Below are 26,495 nucleotides of genomic sequence, written 5' to 3' on the forward strand. Positions count from 1 at the left end.
TTTCTGTATAGAACTTCTTCCTAACATCCAGCCTGAGCCTCCCCTGGTGCAGCCTGAGACTGTGTTCTCTTGTCCTGTGTGGACGTGAACAAAGGGAGACCCCTGGACACAGGCTGGAAAATCTGGGAGTAACAGGAAACAAGAGAACAAAGCACAAACCAAGGACAATAAATTCATAGAATCAATAAGGTTGGAATAGACCTCAGAGATCATCAAATCCAACCTAGCAGCCAGCACCTCAGGACTAACTAAACCATGGCTTCAAGTGCCACGTCCAGTCCCCTCTTGAACACCTCCAGGGATGGTGACTCCACCGCCTCCCTGGGCAGCACATTCCAATGGCCAATCTCTCTTTCTGGAAAGAACTTTCAGCACCTTGAGACTGTGTCCTCTTGTTCTGGTGCTGGGTGCCTGGGAGAAGAGACCAACCCCCTCCTGGCTACAACCTCCCTTCAGGGAGCTGGAGACAGCAAGAAGGTCACCCCTGAGTCTCCTCCTCTTCTGCAGGCTAAGCAACCCCAGCTCCCTCAGCCTTTCCTCACAGGGCTGTGCTCCAAACCCCTCACCAACTTTGTTGCCCTTCTCTGGACACCTTCCAGCAACTCAACCTCCTTCCTAAACTGAGGGTCCCAGAACTGGACACAGGACTCAAGGTGTGGCCTTGAGGGCCACACCAGTGCAGGGTACAGGGGGGGAAAGAATGTTTATACTTCACCCCTTTTTTTCCTGTTTACAAAATCCAAGACAGCTAAGGATTTCCAGCAGTCATTTACTCCCTGTACATTATTTGCACAATCACAGAGAAGAATCCTTTTTACATGGGGGGGGAAAAAAAAATATAATATTTAAAAAAAGATACTCTTACATACAGAGCCAAAAGGCAGCAAACCAAAGGCTGCTCACAGAATTAACATCCACTCCTCCTGCCACCAGCTGAGATGAAACTCGATTAGGGCGAGTCTTCAGCTCCCCATAAAGGAGAGAAGCATAAACCCCAGTAATGTCTAAAACAACATTATTTAACCCTTAGTCCTGGAGGTTTTCCTTGGAGCACCTCCTGAAGTCAGCAGTCAGAGCAATGCAGGTTCACAGAGGCCCCAGGGACGGCGCTTGGGAATGCGTCCTCCGAGCAGCGAGCCGCAGGCACTTGGGGCACCCTCCGGCCTTGAAGCACGCCTTGTGAAAGCATGTCTTGCACTCTGGTTTAGACACACAAGCACATTAACTTTGAGAGGGGGGGAAAAGGAAAAAACAAACACCAAAATAACCCCACAACTTAAAAAGGTATTCAATAGCTGTATTCCTTGAAGGATGTTCTCTCTTGGTCAGCCAAGCAATATTACGGAATCAACCAGGCTGGAAAAGACCTCAGAGATCATTGAGTCCAACCTATCACCCAACACCATCTAATCAATTAAACCATGGCACCAGGCACCCCATCCAGGCTCTTCTTAAACACCTCCAGTGATGGTGACTCCACCACCTCCCTGGGCAGCACATTCCTATGGCCAATCTCTCTTTCTGGGAAGAACTTCTTCCTAACATCCAGCCTAAACCTCCCCTGGCACAGCTTGAGGCTGTGCCCTCTTGTTCTGGTGCTGGTTGCCTGGGAGAAGAGACCAACCCCCACCTGGCTACAACCTCCCTTCAGGGAGTTGGAGAGAGCAAGCAGCCCTCCTCTGAGCCTCCTCTTCTGCAGGCTAAGCAACCCCAGCTCCCTCATCCTCTCCTCACAGGGCTGTGCTCCAGACCCCTCCCCAGCTTTGTTGCCCTTCTCTGGACACCTTCCAGCACCTCAACATCTTTCCTAAACTGAGGGGCCCAGAACTGGACCCAGGACTCAAGGTGTGGCCTAGAAAAGTAAAGAGAAGCCAGGACAATAACCATGGATGAAATAACTAAACATTTTGGTTAAGATTCCCCAGATGTACAACGAGTGTCAGCAAGCTCTCACAGCAGTGCATCACTCTCTCTCAGGTTCTCTCTCATGTCTAGGTCTGAAAAATAGCCTCCCCCCTTTAGCCATAATTGAGTTCAGGCAAGTCCTTGGTTTTGCTCCCTGAATTCACTGATGCAGGACAGCTGGAAACAGGTTGGTTTTCAAAGGTGCACGCTACAAGCTGTGCCAGGGGAGGTTTAGGCTGCATATATGGAAATATTTCTTCAGTGAAAGGGTTATCAAACATTGGAATGATCTGCCCAGAGCAATGGTGGAGACACCAGCCCTGGAGGTGTTTAAAAACAGCAGGTGGCCATGGTTTAGTGTAGGTAGACCTTGCCATGCTGGGTCAAAGGCTGGACTAGATGATCTTGGAGATCTCTTCCAACCAAATCTATTCTGTGATTCTAACTGTGGTTTTCAACTAGGTGTGCTTCCAGGGAAGCAAGTTCTCAATGTTTCCTTCATATAGGTCTGAAGAGGCTTTTCTGTTTGGTTGGGGTTCGGTTTGGTGCTTTTGGTCTGCTCATTTTGTTGGGGTTGTTTGGTTTTGGTCTTTTCTTTGGTTTGGGTTTGATTTGCTCCTGTGGGGTTTTTGTTGTTGTTGTGTTGAGGGTTGGGTTGGTGGCTTGCTTGGAGTGGGGCAGGGTTGCTTGGAGGGGGGGGCAGGGTTGCTTGGAGGGGGGGGCAGGGTTGCTTGGAGGGGGGGGCAGGGGGGGGGTGAGGGGGCTGGCTGGTTGGAGTGGGGCTGGGGGGGGGTGAGGGGGCTGGCTGGTTGGAGTGGGGCTGGGGGGGGTGAGGGGGCTGGCTGGTTGGAGTGGGGGGTTGGAGTGGGGGGCTGGCAGGTTGGAGTGGGGGGGGCTGGCAGGTTGGAGTGGGGGGGTTAGAGTGGGGGGGGCTGGCAGGTTGGAGTGGGGGGTTTAGAGTGGGGGGGGCTGGCAGGTTGGAGGGGGGGGTTTAGAGTGGGGGGGCTGGCAGGTTGGAGGGGGGGGTTTAGAGTGGGGGGGCTGGCAGGTTGGAGTGGGGGGGTTAGAGTGGGGGGGCTGGCAGGTTGGAGTGGGGGGGTTAGAGTGGGGGGGCTGGCAGGTTGGAGTGGGGGGGTTAGAGTGGGGGGTCTGGCAGGTTGGAGTGGGGGGTTAGAGTGGGGGGGGGCTGGCAGGTTGGAGGGGGGGGTTTAGAGTGGGGGGGCTGGCAGGTTGGAGGGGGGGGTTTAGAGTGGGGGGGCTGGCAGGTTGGAGTGGGGGGGTTAGAGTGGGGGGGCTGGCAGGTTGGAGGGGGGGGGTTTAGAGTGGGGGGGCTGGCAGGTTGGAGTGGGGGGGTTAGAGTGGGGGGGCTGGCAGGTTGGAGTGGGGGGGTTAGAGTGGGGGGGCTGGCAGGTTGGAGGGGGGGGTTAGAGTGGGGGGTCTGGCAGGTTGGAGGGGGGGGTTAGAGTGGGGGGGCTGGCAGGTTGGAGTGGGGGGGCTAGCAGGTTGGGTGGGCGGTTGGTTTTGTTTGCCTTTTATTTTTCCCATTGTGTTTAGGTTTTGGAAGGTTATTTTTTTCTGCAGGCTTTTTTTTATGGCTGGGGTTTTTTGGGGGGTTGTGGTTTTTGATGTTGTTGATTTTTGTTGCAAACACCCCAACATCCCCCAGGAGGAAGACAGACAAATGTCTAGTCTGGAACATACCTGTGCACCTTCTGCATTTGGCGGTCTGGTGTGGAAAGAGCAGATCTGCACTCTGACAGAATTCACAGATAAACCCCTTTGCTTGACACAGCTACAAGGAAACAAAGGCAGCAAAAGAGTGGATTTAATCTACAAACAAATCCATTACTGGGGAACATCAGCAGTGACAAACATCCCTATTCCTCACCTCACAACCATCTATGTGTGAGGTGGAGCTCTTCAGAACATCCTTAAGAAGGGGCAGCAACTGCCCTCGTTTGATCTTCACCAGATCATCCAGTGAGAAGAGGTGCAGCTCCTCTGTCAGGTGGCTGGGGACCTGCTCAAACTGCCTCAGTACACTGCAAAGAGAAAGAGGGAACTAAGAACCCACAGCAAGTAACAAAGAGCAGGTTTTCAAGCATGTTTGAAAGCTAAGCCTCTGTCGCTTCTTCAGTCACCGAGGGATCACAACAGGCGAGCTCAGGCTAAGTCCTACCTTCCCCCCCAGTTTGAGATCACATCAACATGAAATGAAGGATTTAAATGTCTGCTTTAAAGGTGCATTCTTCAGGCTTTGGCCTTTGCCATGCACAGTTATTCCAGCAGTTCTTAATGTGCAGAGAGTTCTTTCCACATTAAGGTGGAATCCCAGATAGCATTAATTAATTATTGTGATTAACTATTAATGTGATAAGCTAGGGTGACTTGCTAGTAAGCAAGATTTGTTATCAGAATTTTGCCTAATGATCACAGGAGCTCACTTAAAACTGCACTCAAGTGTCTTTGGAAGAAGGGTCTAAAAGCACCTTAGAATCAGAGAATCAATAAGGTTGGAAAAGAACTCAGAGATCATCAAGTCCAACCTAGCACCCAACACCTCACGACTAACTAAACCATGGCTTCAAGTGCCACGTCCAATCCCCTCTTGAACACCTCCAGGGATGGTGACTCCACCACCTCCCTGGGCAGCACATTCCAATGGCCAATCTCTCTTGCTGGGAAGAACTTCCTAACCTCCAGCCTAAAACTCCCCTGGCACAGCTTGAGGCTGCATCCTCTTGTTCTGGTGCTGGTTGCCTGGGAGAAGAGACCAACCCCCACCTGGCTACAACCTCCCTTCAGGGAGTTGGAGACAGCAAGGTCTCCCCTGAACCTCCTCTTCTCCAGGCTAAGCAACCCCAGCTCCCTCAGCCTCTCCTCACAGGGCTTGTGCTCCAGACCTCTCCCCAGCCTCATTGCCCTTCTCTGGACACACTCAAGTGTCTCAATATCCTTCTTAAATGGAGGTATGTTTTAATAAGCTATTTTTCATGCCTGATCATAGCCCTTACCTTTCACCAAATCTGCAGGTTTTCAAGAGCTTCTTTAAATGAAACAGCTGCTCTTGTACCTCCTGAAAGATGAAGGGGAAAAGGAAAACCATTTTTAAGTGGAAAGCAATTGCATTTAGAAGTGAAGAAGCCACTACTGAGTTAGAATGCCCTTGTCAGCACCTCGAGCAACACCTAGAACAGGAGAGCAACACCTAGAACAGGAGAGCAACACCTAGAACAGGAGAGCAACACCTAGAACAGGAACTTCACACTCAGCACAGAATTAAAAGAAAGAAAAAGAAAGTATTTTCTTATGCTTGAAATGCCAAGGACAGCAGAGGCTACAAGGGAAGCAATTCCTAACGATACAAATGGTTCCATGTCAGCACACCAAGATGCCAGACCCAAATGTGTGCAGGAACAGCTAAATCTTTGTGGCAGTTCAGGCTGGGTGCCTCCTGTCCCTTCCACACAAGCTACACCTCCTTTAGGCTGGATGTCAGGAAGAAATTCTTCAGAGAGAGTGACTGGCCATTGGAATGTGCTGCCCAGGGAGGTGGTGGAGCCACCATCACTGGAGGTGTTTAGGAAGAGACTGGATGGGGTGCTTGGTGCCATGGTTTAGTTGATTAGATGGTGCTGGGTGATAGGTTGGACTTGATCTCCAAGGTATTTTTTCCAACCTGGTTAATTCTATTCACTGCAGAAGTCTATCTCCCCTCCATGAACTAAAACTGGAAAGCAGTAAGAAAACATCTCCCAAATACAAGGGGAAAATGAGAGCTTTGGCATAGGTTGGCAGCTTCTTCCTCCCCGCTCCCTCACCTGAGGGGAGATAGGGGAATTCCCAGGAGTGGTGATGGGACAAGTCTAAGTCTTGAGAAACCAGATACAGAATTAAGCAGGTTGGAAAAGTGCCTCATCCAGGCTCTTTTTAAACACAGTGATGGTGACTCCACCACCTCCCTGGGCAGCACATCCCAATGCCAATCTCTCTTGCTGGGAAGAACTTCTTCCTAACCTCCAGCCTAAACCTCCCCTGGTGCAGCTTGAGACTGTGTCCTCTTGTTCTGGTGCTGCTTGCCTGGGAGAAGAGACCAACCCCCACCTGGCTACAACCTCCCTTCAGGGAGTTGGAGACAGCAAGAAGGTCTCCCCTGAGCCACCTCTTCTCCAGGCTAAGCAACCCCAGCTCCCTCAGCCTCTCCTCCCAGGGCTGTGCTCCAGACCCCTCCCCAGCTTTGTTGCCCTTCTCTGGACACCTTCCAGCAACTCAACATCTTTCCTAACCTGAGGGGCCCAGAACTGGACACAGGACTCAAGGTGTGGCCTAAGCAGTGCTGAGTCCAGGGGCACAATGACTTCCCTGCTCCTGCTGGCCACATTATTCCTGATGCAGGCCAGGATGCCATTGGCCTTCTTGGCCACCTGGGCACACTCCTGGCTCCTGTTCAACCTACTATCAACCAGTACCCCCAGACCCTTTTCCACCTCCTCACATCCACACACCACAAAGGACAACCTGCCTTAAGGAGTTCTTCCCCAAACTCTCAGACCCACGAGTCACCACAGTGAAAGAAAAAGGTCACACTTACCCTCACCCTGTCCATTTCTTTGCTTTTTGTGTAGAGGCCTTTGTTAACAGACTCCAGGTTGAAAATCGGGTGCTGCCATATGCTGTCCAGCAGGCGCTTGGAGAAGTTGCACACGTAGTACTTCTTGAAGTCCCACTTCAAAAGGACTCGGGCAGGAATGAAAGACTGGGCGTAGCTATGGCAGCAGGCACAGAAGTATTTGCCCAGGTAGTCACAGTAGCGCAGTCTCCTAACGTATTCTGCAGGGAGAAGGAAAAGGAACTGAGGAGCTCCAGCAGTCATAGGACAGAGCTCGCATCTCTATGCCTGTTCTGTCTGAAGAGTGAGGGGTATGGGGTTACGCTCGGGGGTCCCCCGGGCTGCGGTTTCACCTTGGGGGGGTCCCCTGGGCTGCGGTTTTGCTTTGGACATCCCCTGGGCTGCGGTTTCCCTTGGGAGGTCTCCTGGGCTGCGGTTTCCCCTTGGGGGTCTCCCGGGCTGTGGTTTTGCTTTGGACATCCCCTGGGCTGCAGCTTCCCTTGGGGGGTCTCCTGGGCTGCGGTTTCACCTTGGGGGGTCCCCTGGGCTGTGGTTTTGCTTTGGACATCCCCTGGGCTGCGGTTTCCCTTGGGAGGTCTCCTGGGCTGCGGTTTCCCCTTGGGGGTCTCCCGGGCTGAGGTTTTGCTTTGGACGTCCCCTGGGCTGCAGTTTCCCCTTGGGGGTCTCCCGGGCTGCGGTTTTGCTTTGGACGTCCCCCTGGGCTGCAGTTTTGCTTTGGGGGTCTCCCGGGCTGCGGTTTTGCTTTGGACGTCCCCTGGGCTGCGGTTTCCCTTGGGGGGTCCCCCAGGCTGCGGTTTCCCTCAGGGGGTCTCCCTGGCTGCAGTTTCCCTTGGGGGGTCTCCCAGGCTGCAGTTTTGCTTTGGGGGTCTCCCGGGCTGCGGTTTCCCTTGGGGGGTCTCCCGGGCTGCGGTTTTGCTTTGGACGTACCCTGGGCTGCGGTTTCCCCTTGGGGGTCTCCCGGGCTGCGCTTTCCCTTTGGACGTCCCCTGGGCTGCAGTTTCCCTTGGGGGGTCTCCTGGGCTGCGGTTTTGCTTTGGGGGTCTCCCGGGCTGCGGTTTCCCTTGGGGGGTCTCCCAGGCTGCGGTTTTGCTTTGGACGTCCCCTGGGCTGCGGTTTCACCTCGGGGGTCTCCCGGGGATGCCCTTTGGTTTGTTGGGCTTTGTTTAGGGTCTTTGGGGTTGGTTTTGGTTTTGCTGCTATTTTGCTTAGGGCCTTTTGGTTTGGGTTTGGTTTGTTGGATTTGGTTTGTTGGGTTTGGTTTGGGATCTTTGGGGTTTTCGAATAGAAAAGAATTAACCAGGTTGGAAGAGACCTTTGAGATCATCAAGTCCAACCTAGCACCCAACACCTCAGGACTACCTAAACCATGGCACCAAGTGCCATGTCCAAGCCCCTCTTGAACACCTCCAGTCATGGTGACTCCACCACCTCCCTGGGCAGCACATTCCAACGGCTAACAACTCTCTGTGAAGAACTTTCTCTTCACCTCCAGCTTAACCTTCCCCTGGCACAGCTTGAGACTGTGTCCTCTTGTTCTGGTGCTGGTTGCCTGGGAGAAGAGACCAACCCCCACCTGGCTACAACCTCCCTTCAGGGAATTGTAGACAGCAAGAAGGTCTCCCCTGAGCCTCCTCTTCTGCAGGCTAAGCAACCCCAGCTCCCTCAGCCTCTCCTCACAGGGCTGTGCTCCAGACCTCTCCCCAGCCTGGTTGCCCTTCTCTGGACACATTCAAGTGTCTCAATGCCCTTCTTAAACTGAGGGGCCCAGAACTGGACACAGATTGAGACAATCACTGATTTATTACTGGGTTTCCCTTTTATTAATACTTACTGCTTTCTATTGGGGTTCCACAGCCAACACATGTGAAGTTTTGGGCAGCCACCACTGCATCTCTCCTGCATACAGAGCATATAGTTAGACCCTTCAGCAAACAAAAGAGTGTAGATAGCATTCTCACAAAGTGCAAGAGAGCTACACTGAAAATGTCCCCATTAGATCCAACTCCTATTGCTCCCCACAAAGAAAGGGGATCTGGAAGGAGATGGAAACTATTATTTTAGTGGGAGTCTCCAAGCTATTCTGCAGATATTCAGCTATTCTATTACTGCTTCTGAATATGGCTTCCCAAGACAATGAAATTTTGTTCCATTTCTTAAGGTACCAGCAATATCAAGAGGGAAAGAGGAGGGTAAAAGCCACATCTGCAATTGAAAAAGCAACTGGACCTCCATCCACTCATGGAATTAGTGAGTTTGCCTGCTGTATGCATTTAGCAGCACTTTATACAGAGCAAGGCAGGAGTTTCCCCACACGTGACCTGATTTCTTCGTGCTTGCTGAAAACCTACTACCCATAAAATATCATCAGGGAAGTGGGGAAACTCTCAAGAATGCTCCCCAGGTATTCTTGCAAAATCAAAGCTTTTAGGAGTCCAGCTATGCTCACTGCCACCATAACACCAAAGGGTATGTGTATTACCACGTGTCAAGTGCACATACCATGCTAATTGGGAAAGAGAAGCTGGTGACAGACACTGCAGAAAGCTGTGACATGAACTAGCTCTAACCTTAGGTTCTGTTAAAAAGCAGCCTGGGAGGTTATCAACTTCAGAAGAGTAGAATAGAATTAACCAGGTTGTAAAAGATCTTTTGAGATCATCAAGTCCAACCTATCACCCAACACCATCTCATCAACTAAACCATGGCACCAAGTGCCCCATCCAGGCTCTTCTTAAACACCTCCAGGGATGGTGACTCCACCACCTGCCTGGGCAGCACATTCCCATGGCAAATCTCTCTTTCTGGGAAGAACTTCTTCCTAACATCCAGCCTAAACCTCCCCTGGCACAGCTTGAGACTGTGTCCTCTTGTTCTGGTGCTGCTTGCCTGGGAGAAGAGACCAACCCCCACCTGGCTACAACCTCCCTTCAGGCAGTTGGAGAGAGCAAGGTCTCCCCTGAGCCTCCTCTTCTGCAGGCTAAGCAACCCCAGCTCCCTCAGCCTCTCCTCACAGGGCTGTGCTCCAAACCCCTCCCCAGCTTTGTTGCCCTTCTCTGGACACCCTCCAGCAACTCAACATCTTTCCTGAACTGAGGGGCCCAGAACAGAACACAGATTGAGACAAATCCCCATGCTGTACTAAACAACAATGCTCAGATCCCTTGGACTTACTTCTCTGAAGGGTGAATATTAAGTATAATTTGTGATCTTGGTGGAGCCCAGCCAGAAGATCCTCTTAACTTGGACATGACCTTTATTTCTTCAGCCAGATTCAAACTGGACTCAAGCTCCCTTGGAATATCTTCCTTTGGTACAGACTATTGGGAAAGACAAATTCATGAAGATCATACAATCAATAAAGTTGGAAAAGACCTCAAAGATCATCAAGTCCAACCTGTCAGCCAACACCTCAGGACTACTAAACCATGGCACCAAGTGCCACATCCAATCCCCTCTTGAACACCTCCAGGGATGGTGACTCCACCACCTCCCTGGGCAAAAAAGATGAACAGATCATCATTTGGATATCTGTTACATGTCAGGACACGTCTCTTTTTGTACTCCAGGATTTCAAAGCTCAGTTTTTCCACCTCTGCAGTGTCCTCCCTCAGTCCCAGAATCAGTCCCAGACAATATTACATCCTAATTGTTCAAAGCTGCACATCTTCACAGTATCACTAAGGTTGGAAGAGACCTCAGAGATCATCCAGTCCAACCTGTCACCACAGACCTCATGGCTAGACCATGGCACCAAGTGCCACATCCAATCCCCTCTTGAACACCTCCAGGGATGGTGACTCCACCACCTTCCTGGGCAGCACATTCCAATGGTGAACAACTCTCTCGGTGAAGAACTTTCTCCTCACCTCCAGCCTAAACCCCCACGGCACAGCTTGAGACTGTGTCCTCTTGTTCTGGTGCTGGTTGCCTGGGAGAAGAGACCAACCCCTTCCTGGCTACAACCCCTTTCAGGTAGTTGTAGAGGGCAATGAGGTCACCCCTGAGCCTCCTCTTCTCCAGGCTAAGCAACCCCAGCTCCCTCAGCCTCTCCTCACAGGGCTGTGCTCAAGGCCTCTCCCCAGCCTCGTGGCCCTTCTCTGGACACGTTCAAGTGTCTCAATGTCCTTCTTAAACTGAGGGGCCCAGAACTGAACACAGTACTAAATGTGCTGAAGATTAAAGAGATATTATCTACCAGTGTATCTAAAGTGAACTCAAACTCTAAATACTCATCTGTATTATTTTAACTCTTGTTTTTTTTTTCCCATGCAGCTTCCCCCTTTCCCTAGCAGTGAAGCAGCTGCAGTGAGACAATGATTGTTTGGGGAACTGAATAAAGAGTCCACTGTTTTTGGCTCAGACTCACTCTCTGCTTAGATGAGCTCAGGCAAGCAGGCAGTTGGACTGCAGGCTCTGTCTGCAACCAGTGCTTTCTGAAGGCTCTGCACAACTCCTGGGCTGTGGCTTCAGCAGAGCAGCTGCCTGCTTCCACAGCAGATCTGAAAGTCAAAAGACACAGGCAGTGAAAAAGAGCAGCAGGCCATCAGCACCTCCACCTGCCTCTTCTACACCCCTGAGAAGGTTTGTCCTGTTCCTTCTACCTCATCACTTTGCTTTGATACACCCAGGCCCTTGCAGAGCCACAGCCGCCACCCTCCAGCAAGACTCTAGGGCTGGGGAAACGCTCGGCTACACCAAGCGCGACAGACGTTGCTGTCAGGCAACATTCCTTCCCAGGCCCTAGGAGGACCAAAGTCACCACTCCCACACTTTCCCAGCCCCAGCCAGAAGAGTCACCAGAAAGCTGGTCCAACAGTAGTAGGTAGTGAGTGCCAACAGCTATTATAGTAACCACACACAGCGTTACCTTTCATCTGGAGCGACAGACAGATTTTCAAGGTCTTCAAGTTCTGCAGTAAAGGAGAAAGTTTTATCAGGCCATCTAAGAAACAAAGCTTCTGTTACTCAGCACTCTTTTAAATCTAACTTCTGTGCTACCACACTGTGAGTTTCAAATAAAGAATAGAACTAACCAGGTTGGAAAAGACCTTTGATATCATCGAGTCCAACCTAGCACCCAACACCATCTAATCAACTAAACCACGGCACCAAGAGCCCCATCCAGTCTCTTCCTAAACACCTCCAGGGATGGTGACTCCACCACCTCCCTGGGCAGCACATTCCAAAGGCCAGTCTCTCTTGCTGGGAAGAAATTCTTCCTCACATCCAGCCTAAACCTCCCCTGGCACAGCTTGAGACTGTGTCCTCCTGTTCTGGTGCTGGTTGCCTGGCAGAAGAGACCAACCCCCACATGGCTACAACTTCAGGTAGTTGTAAGTGAATCTCCAAAGCCAAAGGCAACAATAAAGTATTTGTTAGCAGGAAAAGATAAAAAGATAAAAGATGCTGAGGCTAATTTAATGGTTTCTGTTTCTGCTCCTGTAAAAATCAGAACCTTCTCTTCAGGACATCCCAAAGAAACTTGGGATGCCCTGGGGAGAAGTAGAACATTGATGACTATAAAGGGACAGATGTTCTGCTCTAGTCCCAAAGCACAGAGAGGGCTGCCTAAAACCTAATCAACCTCTTTAATTAGGAAATTGGAATCTCCTAAATTCTCTGAGAGTTGGATAAGGCTCTGCTGGTTTCACACTTCGCTCACCCACATTCATTGTGTTTAATCCACAGTTTCAGTCCCTGTACTGTGTTTGTGTGGAAAGGTTTTGTGTGCAGCATGGATGGCTTCTATCAGAAGCTGCTAGAAGCTTCCCCTGTCTCTGACAGAGCCAATGACAGACCTCCTGCTGGCCAAGTCTGAGCCCATCAGCAATGATGGTAGTGCCTCCATAATAGCATATTTAAGAAGGACAAAACTGCACAGCAGCAGCCAGAGAGAGAGGTGTAAGATTATGTGAGTGAGAAGAAAAACTCTGCAGACACCAAGATAGGTGGAAGAGGGGGAGGAGGTGCTCCAGGCATGAGAGCAGATTCCCCTGCAGCCTGTGAAGATCATGGTGAGGCAGGCTGACTCCCTACAGCCTAATGAGGTTAATGGTGGAGCAAATACCCACCGGCAGCAGGTGGATGCTCAAAGGAAGTTGTAGCCTTATGAAAAGCCCACACTGGAGCAGGCCTCTGGCTTAACCTGTGGACTTGTGAAGAAAGGAGGCCAAGCACAAGCAGGCTCACTGGCAGAACTTGTGACCCTGAGGAGCAACCCACACTGAAGCAGTGCATGAATAACTGCAGCCAGTGGGGAAGACTCACAATGGAGAAGTTTGTGGAGATCTGTTTCCTGTGAGAGGAACCCCACACTGAAACAGAGGAAGAGTGTGAAGAGTCCTGCCCCTTCTCAGGAAGAGGAGCTGCAGAGACAGCTGCAATGAACTGACCACAGCCCCAGTTCCTCTGTGCTGCTGATCAGGAAGAAAACAGACATCAGGAGTGAGGTTGAACCCAGGAAGAAGGCAGGGATATGGGAAGGCTGGTTTTCAAATGAGTTTGTTTATCATTATCATATTCTGATCTGAATAGAATAAAGCAGGTTGGAAGAGACCTTCAAGATCATCATGTCCAACCTATCATCCAACACCACCTAATCAACTAAACCATGCAACCAAGCACCCTATCAAGTCTCCTGCTGAACACCTCCAGTGATGGTGACTCCACCACCTCTGATTGGTAATTAATTGATTTCCTCAAGTCAAGTCTGTTTTGCCCATGATGGTAATGAGGGAGTGATCCCCCTTGTTGTTATCTCAAGCTACAAACTGTTCATCATCATCTCTCTCCCCTGTCCAGTTGAGGAGGGGGAGAGATACAACAGTTTTAGTGGGCACCTGGCATCCAGACAGGGTCAGCCCACCACACCCTTTAAACTGCAAGGATGGGATGGGATGGGATGGGATGGGATGGAATGGAATGGAATGGGATGGGATGGGATGGAATGGAATGGGATGGGATGGGATGGACCATGATAGGATAGGATAGGATAGACCATGATAGGATAGGATAGGATAGACCATGTTGAGCTCATCAATCTAGAAAGGAAATCCTGCCTGTTGCAGGTATTTCTGCCTGTATTCTCACAAGGAGTCATGCCTGCATTGATCCTTCCATTTTCTCATGTGATTTCTCCTGAAAGAGCAGCTACTGAGTCAGCAGACTTTCCAAATGATGCAACAGATTCAACTGCAGAGCTGAGTTTTTCCTGCAGTTCTGATGTTGAAGCCTTACCAATAATTACATATTCATCCTCTGAGTCACTGTGGCAACGAAATCTGCTAGCCTCATGACGTGATGGTAGATGGACTGGTGAGCTGACAGGCAGCAGAGCAGAGCCTGTTTAGAACAGAGACAACTCCAATTAGCACTGGTATTAAACACCAGCTCATAAATATAAACACCACTTTCTATTTCTAACATCAATATACCAAAACTTACAGCCTGCATTTACAGAGCTATTGATTTTTATACCTGCATGCAGAAAGCCAGTCCTTGGGACTCTGTCATACAGCACATACCTGTTGCTTAGGAAGAAGCTTCCAGAGACCAAACCAAAGGCTTTCATCAGCTGTCTCTCTCCTCCTCCTCACACACAAACATACCATTCTTTTTTCCCCAGAAGTTATGTCAATTAGACTACAGACCAAAGTCCATCACTAAGATCCATATTACTCAGGAGGATAAAACCTACTTGAAAATGCATGTGCTGACTCAAGCAGTACACTGCCAAGAGTGTTTATCATCATCTTGCCTCTAACTGTATGTGATGAATACTTTGGGCAGTTTCACTCAAACCAATTTGCATGGTCTGATCTGCCTGCTGCATAATGGTATCATAGTATCAGTCAGGGTTGGAAGGGACCAGAAGGATCATCTAGTTCCAGCCCCACTGCCATGGGCAGGGACACCTCACACTAGATCAGGCTGGCTGGACAGAAGCAAGCAAGCAAGGAAGGACAGAAGCAAGCAAGCAAGCAAGGACAGAAGCAAGGACAGAAGCCAGGCTTCATTTTGTACAGAAAAGGATTTAAGCAAGGAGGAAAACAGAGAGCTAGAGGCACACTCTATAGAGTTTGGCATGCTGTGGTGGGTTGAAAATTCCCCCCAACATTAAAATGCCAGCCCAGCTCAGCTGGAAGCAAATGAAGCTGTATTTACAAGCAAAACCACAGTCTACAATCAAATGCAATGAATATGCACAAGATGCACAATGTTCACAGGTATTTACCATTTATAAACAGCACAAGAACAAACCAGGGGAGCCAACAGCAGCTTCTCCCTCCCTGCTCCCTACCCTCCTGCACACGACAGAGAGAAAAGAGCAGGGAGCTGTTTGTTAGTACTTAGCCAAAACAAAGAACACAGCCAAGGTCAGCAGAGAGCAAGCACAAGCACCAGCCAGAGTGAGGAAGCTGAAGAGAGAGAAAGTTAGACTACACAGACCAGCTTTGTTAGTGTTCCATCCAGTGGGATTGTTTAGACCTTGCCATTATTCTCCTTTTTACACCCCATGGTGATTTATTGACATTCTACCACTTTCTGTTCAAGATGTGGGGAAAATTTTCGAGGCACAGCCTTAAACTGCCACACCTGTGCTGTTTCCTTTGTCAGATGTGAGCATTCACAGAGAATAAATTGATCCACAAAGAAAAACACCAGTGGCATCAGGATCCTCAAGGAACACAGCTCTCAGGAGGTTCAAAGAAGGTAACAGGGGGTTTCATTCTAAGCAGTGCCCACATTAATTTAGTGTTTCCTTGCTCAGAAATAATCAGCAAATGCTGTCAGGCGAGGTTGCACTGGGGGCTGAGTTACTTGCCTTCATAACCACTGTCTGAAGAGGCAACAGAAGAATCAGACTTCTTCACTCCAGGGTAAGAAGATAACTCTGAATCGGTGTGGTAGCTGCCGTCCGATCCACTCGTTTCCTCCATCCCCCACGACTCCGCTTGCTGGCTTAGGAGGTTGCATTTCATTTTCTCCAGTGATGCTATAATCATGTCTGCAACAAAAAAGTGGGCATTTTCCTGGCCACAAGATGGGAACACTCATTAGTACAGAGCGCAGTTGAGAGTTACTTGAGATGAAGTGAAAAAAACAAATGTTCTTCCCCCTCCCACCCCCGGTACATTTTCAAGTCAAGAAATGACAGTGCAAGGCTATGGAACCTTTCATTTAAATAGAATCAGAGAATCAATAAGGTTGGAAAAGACCTCAGAGATCATCAAGTCCAACCTAGCACCCAACACCTCAGGACTAACTAAACCATGGCACCAAGCTGTAGAATAGAATAGAAATAACCAGGTTGGAAAGGACCTTTAAGATCGAGTCCAACCTATCACCCAACACCATCTAATCAACTAAACCATGGCACCAAGCACCCCATCCAGTCCCTTCCTAAACACCTCCAGTGATGGTGACTCCACCACCTCCCTGGGCAGCACATTCCAATGGCTAATCACTCTCTCTGTAGAATTTCTTCCTAACATCCAGTCTGAACCTCCCCTGGCACAGCTTGAGACTGTGTCCTCTTGTTCTGGTGCTGGTTGCCTGGGAGAAGAGACCAACCCCCACCTAGCTACAACCTCCCTTCAGGCAGTTGTAGATGGCAAGGTCTCCTCTGAACCTCCTCTTCTCCATGCTAAGCAACATGTTCCTTACTATATGTTCCTTAGGGTTCAGGTCTCTTAAACTTCAGAGATCATTTCACAGCCTAAAAAGTGGTTTGGGTGTTGGGGTTCTGGTTTATTTTGCTTTTGGTTAGCTTTTTTGGTGGTTTGTTTGTTTGGGGTATTATTTTGTTTGAGTTTTTGGTTTCTTCTGTTTTTCTAAAGGCTTCCTCATTCATAAGGGACTGTGCTGCTGCTATTTTTAACCTGTAATCACATCAGTTCCCAATCATCTGCATAGGAGAAGTACCTTCACAGAGCTCAGCCTGTGCTTTCTAATCCAGGTAGATACTCAGTGGATTTTTTTGTGAATGAGAGCAAATTACTTTTGTTTTGGTTCCCACATTACAGACAAACATCATCTCCTTTCTGAAATGCCTTCACAAAAAGCAACATTAAAAGCTAGTTCACAAGTTCGTTGGCTACAACCTCCCTTCAGGGAGTTGTAGACAGCAATAAGGCCTCCCCTGAACCTCCTCTTCTCCAGGCTAAGCAACCCCAGCTCCCTCAGCCTCTCCTCACAGGGCTGTCCTCCAACCCCCTCCCCAGCTTTGTTGCCATTCTCTGGACACCTTCCAGCATTTCAACATCTTTCCTAAACTGAGGGGCCCAGACCTGGACACAGGACTCAGGGTATGACCTAACCAGTGCTGAGTGTAGGGCAGAATGACTTCCCTGCTCCTGCTGGCCACACTATTCCTGATGCAGGCCAGGATGCCATTGGCCTTCTTGGCCACCTGGGCACACTGCTGTCTATCAGAAAGGTGTGTTATTGTTTTAACATTCTGCCATTTGGGTTTGCCACTATTAAAAGAGAAACATAAAACCACATTGCCACAGGAGCCTGTCTTGGCCTCACCTTCTCTACATCTTCTGGAAGCACGCAGATGTCCTGCGACGAGCGATTCAACGGTAGAGCGCTGATGTTCAAAGAAGAGGCAGAACCTGAGGATGCAACAAGAACTCCCATTAGTTGTTTCGTTCTCTGCAGCTCCCAGGATGTGTGCAGGGTGAATTCCAGAAAGCAAAGCAAACATTCTTTCCCAAAACCAAACTCTGTTGGATCTGGATGTTGTGGTGAAGTTAAGAAAGAGGAGAGATAAATGTGAAGAACAAGCTGGCATTTGAAGCACCCTGGCAACCTGAAGCACGAGTACCAACTACCAGGGAAACAGTTTGGAACTGGATGGTGACAGTAGCTTTGCACACCTAACATGATCCCTCTCTTCCAGCTACACCATGAGATGCTGGGACAACCACAGCCAGAACCTGTGGCTGGGATTACAGTCATGCTCTGCAGTTTGCAACACAGCCAGGTAACACTGCTCTCTGCTTAGAGTAGAATAGAATAAACCAGGCTGGAAGAGACCTTCGAGATCATTGTGTCCAACCTATCGCCCAACACCATCTAATCAACTAAACCATGGCACCAAGCACCCTATCAAGTCTCCTCCTAAACACCTCCAGTGATGGTGACTCCACCACCTCCCTGGGCAGCACATTCCAATGGCAAATCACTCTCACTATGAATAATTTCTTCCTAACATCAAGTCTAAACCTCCCCTGGTGCAGCTTGAGACTGTGTCCTCTTATTCTGGTGCTGGTTGCCTGGGAGAAGAGACCAACCCCCACCTGGCTACAACCTCCCTTCAGGGAGTTGTAGAGAGCAATGAGGTCTCCCCTGAGCCTCCTCTTCTCCAGGCTAAGCAACCCCAGCTCCCTCAGCCTCTCCTCACAGGGCTGTGCTCCAAACCCCTCACCACCTTTGTTGCCCTTCTCTGGACACCTTCCAGCAACTTAACATCTCTCCTAAACTCAGGGACCCAGAAGTGGACACAGGACTCAAGGTGTGGCCTAACCAGTGCAGTGTACACAACAGCTGGAAGAAAACAGAAATACCACTGCTGTCTGGCCATGCAGAGAGGTCCATCAACCTGTATCTTGTGCCTACAGCAAGTCTGGAGAAAAAAATTTGCTGGTAGCTTTCCATACCTCAAGGAAATCTGCCTCTTACTTCCAAATGCAACCCACACTGCATGGTAATGTGCTCAGCTGGGGTGGATGCATTAGCCACAGCCCTCACTGCTTCCCAGAACAGCAGTTTTATTTTCCTGGCAGTTGCTACTGAGTGTGAGGAACACATGAAAGAAAATTCACCTCTTTTTCCCCTGCTAAGAACTTTTCACTAGGCATCAGAGCACACATCTGGTTTTCTTTAGATATACCATGGGTTTTTATATACATATATACTTCCATAAAATCATATAATCAATAAGGTTGGAAAAGACCTCAGAGATCATCAAGTCCAACCTAGCACCAACACCTCATCACCAACTAAACCAGGGCTTTAAGTGCCACGTCCAATCCCCTCTTGAACACCTCCAGGGGCGGTGACTCCACCACCTCCCTGGGCAGCACATTCCAATGGCCAATCTCTCTTTTTGTGAGGAATGACTTCCTCACCTCCAGCCTAAATCTCCCCTGGCACAGCTTGAAACTGTGTCCTCTTGTTCTGGTGCTGGTTGCCTGGGAGAAGAGACCAACCTCCACCTGGCTACAACATCCCTTCAGGTAGTTGTAGACAGCAAGAAGGTCTCCCCTGAGCCTCCTCTTCTCCAGGCTAAGCAACCCCAGCTCCCTCAGCCTCTCCTCACAGAGCTTGTGCTTGAGACCTCTTCCCAGCCTCACTGCCTTTCTCTAGACATGTTCAAGAGTCTCAGTGTCCTTTTTCAATTGTGTGGCCCAGAACTGGACTGTGAGAGGCTAAATCTTGTCTCTCTTGAGGTGACTCAACAAAGATAAAATCACCTTTGCTGCTTGCCCAGACAGTAGCTGATGTGTATTGGGCAGAGGACTCTCTGGGAGGTGCATAGATAAGGATTGCTCAGGAGACTGCAGCTGTCTTGGAAATGGGCAGAGGCCAATGGATAGTCTCTGGCATATACTAAAAACTGTATAAAAGATCTGAGCAACTACTGGCTCAGAAAAAGGAAAATACGAAAGAAGACCTGGACAATGCTGCTGAGAACAGGAGAGAAGGAAAAGCCCAGGGCAATGCTGCTCTGAAGAAAAATGCAGAGAATACCAGGAGAGAAAAAATGACAGAGACCTCTCCATGTAGCCTGGAAGAAGCAGACCAAGAGGAACCCTCTCTCCGTGTCCTAAGTTCTGCCTGCTACAACTCACGGAGCTGAAGAGGCTGCTCAGAGGACAGCAATGACCTCTCCTCTACAGCCAAAGCGGCAGCACCCTTCCTCCACAGACCCAAACTGTCTTGGGGGTGAGGGCTGTGGTAATACAATTCCTTTCCTCTTCTCTCTCTCACTCTCTAATCTCTCTCTCCTTCTGATCCATCCACTTTATTTGTGTAATTAAGTAGCCTCAAGGGCTGTTGATATATTGGCCTCGTTTGTGCCTCTAATTTCATGACACTGAGGCTCTTTCCCTCTCTGGACCCAGACAAGGACTCAAGGTGTGGCCTAACCAGTGCTGTGTACAGGGTAGAATACATAGAATAAACCAGGTTGGAAGAGACCTTCAAGATCATCACGTCCAACCCATCAACCAATCCAACACCACCTAAACAACTAACCCATGGCACCAAGCACCCCATCAAGTCTCCTCCTGAACACCTCCAGTGATGGTGACTCCACCACCTCCCCAGGCAGCCCATTCCAATGGCCAATCACTCTCTCTGTATAGAACTTCTTCCTAAGATCCAACCTAACCCTCCCCTGGCGCAGCCTGAGACTGTGTCCTCTTGTTCTGGTACTGGCTGCCTGGGAGAAGAGACCAACCTCTGCCTGTCTATAACCTCCTTGCTCCTGCTGGCCACACTATTTCTGATGCAGGCCAGGATGGCAGGGAAGGAACATGGGGAAGCAGACCAGTGCATCCAGCAGTGGAAGGCAGCTCTGGATCTGCCACAAAAACCAATCTGGTTGCCCTTCTGGCTCCTGAGCACTGTTGCCTGCAGGCAGCTGGGGCTGGGGACAGAGCCCCAGAAATACAAAGTGACCTTCATGCCCACAGAGGTTAGAAGCACAAACAAGAGCTGTGAATTGCCAGTGACACATCAGCCACAGCAAAGCCACCAGAAAACACCATGCTCCCAGGCGGCCAAGAGGGCCAATGGCATCCTGGCCTGCATCAGGAATAGCATGGCCAGCAAGACAGGGAGGTCATTGTGCCCCTGTACACTGCACTGGTTAGGCCACACCTTGAGTCCTGTGTCCTGTGTCCAGTTCTGGGCCCCTCAGTTTAGGAAAGATGTTGAGCTGCTGGAACGAGTCCAGAGAAGAGCAACAAAGTTGGGGAGGGGTTTGGAACATAAGCCCTACGAGGAGAGGCTGAGGGAGCTGGGGTTGCTTAGCCTGGAGCAGAGGAGACTCAGGGGTGACCTTATTACTCTCTACAACTACCTGAAGGGAGGTTGTAGACAGACGGATATTTGTCTCTTCTCCCAGGCAAGCAGTACCAGAACAAGAGGACACAGTCTCAGGCTGTGCCAGGGGAGGTTCAGGCTGGATGTTAGGAAAAAGTTCTATACAGAAAGAGTGATTGCACATTGGAATGGGCTGCCTGGGGAGGTGGTGGAGTCACCATCACTGGAGGTGTTCAGGAGAAGACTTGATGGGGTGCTTGGTGCCATGGGTTAGTTGTTTGGGTGGTGTTGGATTGGTTGATGGGTTGGACGCCATGATCTTGAAGGTCTCTTCCAACCTGGTTTATTCTATGTATTCTATGAGGAGTAATTGATTGTCAAATCCAGAACACTACGTCTTCAGTCACCTGGCTGCTGTATTCCTCGGCTCGTGCCAAAAGACCAAGTCATGCAGGACTCATTTGTTGTTACACGTGTGCCTCTCAGTCCCCAATGACACAGAGAACCTGGACTGCATTTTCCAGACCTGGCTACCCCAACCTGCACAACTGGTCTCAGCCAGCCCCTACCATTGGGTGTGGTTTCCTCCTCAAATGCATGGGGCCAACACCCAGCAGAAGGAAGCAACCAGAATGGTTGCTGTATTAGCTGTTGACGACAGCCTATCCAGGATGACAAAGGTATTATTAAGAGATCCCAGTCCTGCAGTGACACATGCCTTGCGGATAGGATAGGATAGGATAGGATAGGATAGGATAGGATAGGATAGGATAGGATAGGATAGACCAGGTTGGAAAAGACCTCAAAGATCATCAAGCCCAACCTATCACCCAACACCATCTAATCAGCTAAACCATGGCACCAAGTGCCTCATCCAGTCTCTTCTTAAACACTTCCAGTGATGGCAATTCCACCACCTCCATGGGCAGCACATTCCAATGGCAAATTACTCTTTCTGTGCAGCATCTCTTCCTAACACCCAGCTTAAATCTCCCCTGGTGCAGCTTGAGACTGTGTCCTCTTGTTCTGGTGCTGGGTGCCTGGGAGAAGAGACCAACCCCCACCTGGCTACAACCTCCCTTAAGGTAGTTGTAGAGAGCAAGAAGGTCTCCCCTGAGCCTCCTCTTCTCCAGGCTAAGCAACCCCAGCTCCCTCAGCCTCTCCTCACAGGGCTGTGCTCCAGACCCCTCCCCAGCTTTGTTGCCCTTCCCTGGACACATTCAAGTGTCTCAATGTCCTTCTTAAATTGAGGGGCCCAGAACTGGACACAGGACTCAAGGTGTGCCCTAACCAGTGCTGAGTACAGAGGCAGAATGACTTCCCTGCTCCTGCTGGCCACACTATTCCTGATCAAGGCCAGGATGCCATTGGCCTTCTTGGCCACCTGGGCACACTGCTGGCTCATGTGCAGAAGGAAACAAACAACCCAAACCCCAGCCTTTGCCAGAATGATTGTTCCCTGCTTTTTGCTCCATTCCAGGCCTCGGCAGCTCCATCTTTCAAAGCTCAGTCTCTACTAAGACTACACCCTTAGATACTGACCTCATTCTTCCTCAATAAAATAAAAATGCTTCACCTTGCTGTAGCCAAGGCTGTTCATATCACTGTTAGGTATTAAACACAAGGGGATTGCTCTGCTGTCCCTGCTGAGGGGACAGAGCAGGGACAGCAGCCCAGGAAGGCCAGCTTGTCTCATGGAGGCACAGCCCTGAGACCAAGGAGCTGCTCCATCAGCAGTCTTGTGGGGAATGCACTAAGTGTGCCCACTCAAGAGGTCCTTGCCTGAGGGCCTGCCCTTTCCTGAGCTCCCTGCCACTGCAGCAACAGGAGGCAGCCTTTGCTGGCAGTCCTCAAATCTATGTCTCTTCACAGACAATAGGCAGGATATGCATATAGCCAGAAACTGGGGAGGGGTATAAAGATCCTGATCCCTATCAGATGGCTCTCAGAGACAGTGGGTGCACTTGTGAACAGGAAGAAGAAAAATAAACACACTGCTCTGGCACAAGCTCATTCAGACATGATGGGAACAGATATTAATACCCTGCCTTCAACATTCCAGAATCAAAGGACTCTGTCGCCTCCTACTCAGGTCAAGCACAGGATGTCCCAGGGAGCCCACACACACACACACCAATGAATCACTACCAAACACTTCAGGAGAAGAGTAACAGCAAAGACAAGATGAAGCTGGTGGAAGCCACATCAAGCAGACGTTCTACACTGCTCACAGCTCAGGGATTTTTGCATAGTATAGAAGCACTTCTGCATCACAAGACAGACAACTAGTGCAAGCATGAGTGTCTACTGTTTTACTCAGTCCAACACTGTGGTCCTCCTCTGCTTTTAATCTTTCTCTTTCTACCCTCTTTGCTATTTTGAATGACAGCATTTATCCAATTCAGTGCAGATGACACCAAGTTGGGTGGCCATGTCAATCTGCAGAGGGCAGGAAAGCTCTGCAGAGAGATCTGTACAGACTGGATAGATGGGCTGAAGCCAACAGCATGAGATTCAACAAGGTCACGTGCTGGGTGCTACACTTGGGCCACAACAACCCCATGCAATGTTACAGGCTTGGGGAAGAGTGGCTGGAGAGCATCTCAGCAGAGGAGCACCTGGGGGTGCTGAATGATGGCCACCTGAATAGGAGCCAGCAGCATGCTCAGGTGGCCGAAACAGCTAATGGCATCCATCAGGAATAGTGTGGCCAAAAGTGTAGGGAGGTGACTGTTCCCCTCTACATGGCACTGGTGAGGCCACACTTTGGATACTGTGTTCAAGGGCAACAACAAGAAGGGCACTCAACTGCCAGAGAGTGTCAAAGAAGAGCAACTATGGTGGTGAAGGACCTTGAACACAAGTATTATGAGGAATGGCTGAGGGAATAGAATTAACCAGGTTGGAAAAGACCTTTGAAATCACTGAGTCCAACCTATCACCCAACACCATCTAATCAACTAAATCATGCACCAAGCACCCCATCCAGTCCCTTCCTAAACATCTCCAGTGATGGGGACTCCACCACCTCCCTGGGCAGGACATTCCAATGACCAATCACTCTATGAAGAACTTCTTCCTAACATCCAGCCTAAACCTCCCCTGGTGCAGGCTTGAGACTGTGTTCTCTTGTTCTGGTGCTGGAGCTGTTTAGCTTTGGAAGAGGAGGCTGAGGGGAGACCTCATTGCTCTCCACAAGTACCTCAGAAAAGGCTGGAGCAAGGTGAGGGGTGGTCTCTTCTCACATGCAACAAGCAATGGGACAAGAGGAAACGGGCTTGAGTTGCGCCAGGGGAGGTTTGGGTTGGATGTTAGGAGAAGTTTCCTCACAGAAAGGGTTATCTGACATTGAAATGGGCTACCTAGGGCGGTGGTGGAGTCACTACCCCTGGAGGCATTTAAAGGATGCATGGATGTGGTGCTGAGAGATGTGGTTTAGTGGCAGTAGCTTAGCAGTAGTGGTGGGATTGTGAACTCTAGGCGAGTGGTTGGATTTGAGGGACTCAGCAGTTCTATGTGTGTCTCTAATTCACAATCACCATAAACAAGGCCTGTTTCTGTTGTCTTTCCTAGTGTGCTGGGCTTGACACCCATCCTGGGAGGGGGAGGGTTGTAAGAGCCCTGCTCTCCCCAGGGATTAATGCAACCTGATCCAGGTGGACTTGGTTCCTTCCTTCTCCCCTCCCGGAGAAACTGAGTTAATCTGTTCCACTCCCCCTTCCTGCCTAGCAAAACTATAAGGGGGAGGGTACAGCAACCATTTTCCCCTCTCTTTTGCTCCTGCCTTGCCTGGGCGAGAGGACCAAGAGTCACTGTTGGCTTCCTGGTTCTCTTGGTCAGGCCTGGTCTTTCTCCCTGCAGCATCCACATTTCCCCAAAGGACTGCTGGTTTTGTGTATCTCCCTATCCATCCTTGTGAACCCTTCCTGCCATTGTTACATACACACACACACAGATACATGGATAGATATTGTTTAAAGGAAAAAAATATTTACTTCTCTACTTCCAAACTGACTCCAAATTATTTCTCAGTAGATTTACCACCTCCCTTTTTCCCTTACCCCCCTTTCTTTCCCTTTTTCCTTCCCCTATTTTCCCCTATTCTTTCCCCTTCCCTCTATCAGGAAAGAGGAAGGGGGAGCAGGGGAGGAGCTCTCAGTCTTGCCACCATCTGGGCTCTTAAACACCAGTTAAGGCTCAAACCACAACACCTAGTGCACCAAAACAGACCTGTGAACTTACCTGTTCGATCGACTGCCTCTGCCTGGGGAAGTCCACTGGGAGAATTGCTGTCCCTGTTGCTGATGGGTGCAGGCTCCAAAGCATCAGGGTATTTCAATACATCCTCTGCTCTGTCCAACTCAGTGGAGCTGGACAGAAAGCTGGTGCCAGCCGAGCCCCGCTGGGCAGGGGCGTAACGTTCTCCTCCAGAATGCACGACAGCTGCTGTGACAGTGCCTCCCGTTAGCGTCACCTGCGTAAAGCAGTTCTGCTTCAGAGGGGACACGTCTGAAACAGCGAAACCATTGCAGGAGGAAGTAGCAGGATCTCCAGCTGAGTAAGGGGAGCAAAAGAAAGTATCCGGCGAAGGTTTAGAGGAATCCAAGTCGGTGTTGTCCCAACACGCCCGGTGCCTGGTGAACCGAATGTCCGTCTGCGCACAGGCGACGCTGTGCCGCGCGGAATCACTGTCGTCAGGGCTATCCCCATCGCTGCTCTCTTCCCACCCTTCCATATCACTGTCCAGATGCTCAGTTTCCTGCATTGTGGTCTGCACCGGCACCACAGAGGGCTTCAAACCAGATGCATTTAAAACCGATACAAGAATGTCTTTAATAGCTTCAGCACTGCCTGGGTATGATCCCAAACGTCCGGCATGCCCGATCACGGCGGGCCTCGAGTACTCTTCTGTTCAAAAAAAGGGAGGAAGTCAAGAGATTAGAAAGCAGTCATTCTGCCCCTGGACTCAGCACTGGTTAGGCCACACCTGGAGTCCTGTGTCCAGTTCTGGGCTGCTCAGTTTAGGAAAGATGTTGAGTTGCTGGAAGGTGTCCAGAGAAGGGCAACAAAGCTGGGGAGGGGTCTGGAGCACAGCCCTGTGAGGACAGGCTGAGGGAGCTGGGGTTGCTTAGCCTGCAGAAGAGGAGGCTCAGGGGAGACCTTGCTGTGTACAACTCCCTGAAGGGAGGTTGTAGCCAGGTGGGGGTTGGTCTCTTCTCCCAGGCAACCTGTGAGAGAGCAACAGGACACAGTTTCAAGCTGTGCCAGGCTGGGTGCTAGGAAGAAGTTCTTCCCAGAAAGAGAGGTTGGCCATTGGAATGTGCTGCCCAGGGAGGTGGTGGAGTCACCATCCCTGGAAGTGTTTAAAGAGAGCCTGGATGAGGCACTTGGTGCCATGATTTAGTTGATGAGGTGGTGTTGGGTGATAGGTTGGACTCAATGATCTCGAAGGTCCTTTCCAACCTGGTTAATTCTATTCAATTCTATTCTATTCTATCCTGTCCTATCCTTAGGGGAAAAAAAATGTAATATCCAACATGAATAACACACATGTTCTTCTTCAGATGGGTGAGAAGAAAGAAGCACTGAATTCACACACCACACTCTGCTGTCTCTTCCTGCAATAAAAGCTTTTGCTTTCTACAGTTAGAAAGTATTTCTGTCATTGATCAGGGTAGGCAATAAAACAGCAGTAAAATACTGGTGCTGCTTGTTAGGACTTCAATAGCAACAAACTGTCAGCATGCTCAACAACATCACTGTTCCATAAAACCGGATGAGATACAGCTACCAGTACGGCTGCTGGCGCTGTTGTCATAAAAAATAGGTCACGTTACATTCCCTAGATCAGGAAGAGGGAAAAAAAATACACAGTAATTGAACTGAAACACATAAGCACTTG

At 49.9% G+C, this 26,495-nt stretch overlaps 1 protein-coding gene across 1 annotated transcript in view; it reads right to left on the reverse strand.

Moving 5' to 3' along the window:
- Positions 1–1,075: 1,075 nt before the first annotated feature.
- The window catches only part of RUBCNL (rubicon like autophagy enhancer), a 31,052-nt gene continuing 5,632 nt past the window's right edge, over positions 1,076–26,495 (reverse strand). The window contains exons 3-15 of the mRNA XM_009906269.2: positions 24,836–25,501; positions 17,069–17,154; positions 15,360–15,567; positions 13,772–13,876; positions 11,403–11,445; positions 10,902–11,034; positions 9,707–9,852; positions 8,367–8,431; positions 6,497–6,735; positions 4,920–4,981; positions 3,794–3,947; positions 3,607–3,697; positions 1,076–1,199 (exon numbers count right to left, since the gene is read on the reverse strand). Of these exons, the coding sequence (XP_009904571.2) occupies positions 1,087–1,199; positions 3,607–3,697; positions 3,794–3,947; positions 4,920–4,981; positions 6,497–6,735; positions 8,367–8,431; positions 9,707–9,852; positions 10,902–11,034; positions 11,403–11,445; positions 13,772–13,876; positions 15,360–15,567; positions 17,069–17,154; positions 24,836–25,501 (2,111 nt within the window). The 3' untranslated portion in view covers positions 1,076–1,086. The remainder of the gene's footprint in view (positions 1,200–3,606; positions 3,698–3,793; positions 3,948–4,919; positions 4,982–6,496; positions 6,736–8,366; positions 8,432–9,706; positions 9,853–10,901; positions 11,035–11,402; positions 11,446–13,771; positions 13,877–15,359; positions 15,568–17,068; positions 17,155–24,835; positions 25,502–26,495) is intronic.

This window comes from Dryobates pubescens, chromosome 7, assembly GCF_014839835.1.
Source record: "Dryobates pubescens isolate bDryPub1 chromosome 7, bDryPub1.pri, whole genome shotgun sequence".
NCBI classification, from domain to species: domain Eukaryota; kingdom Metazoa; phylum Chordata; class Aves; order Piciformes; family Picidae; genus Dryobates; species Dryobates pubescens.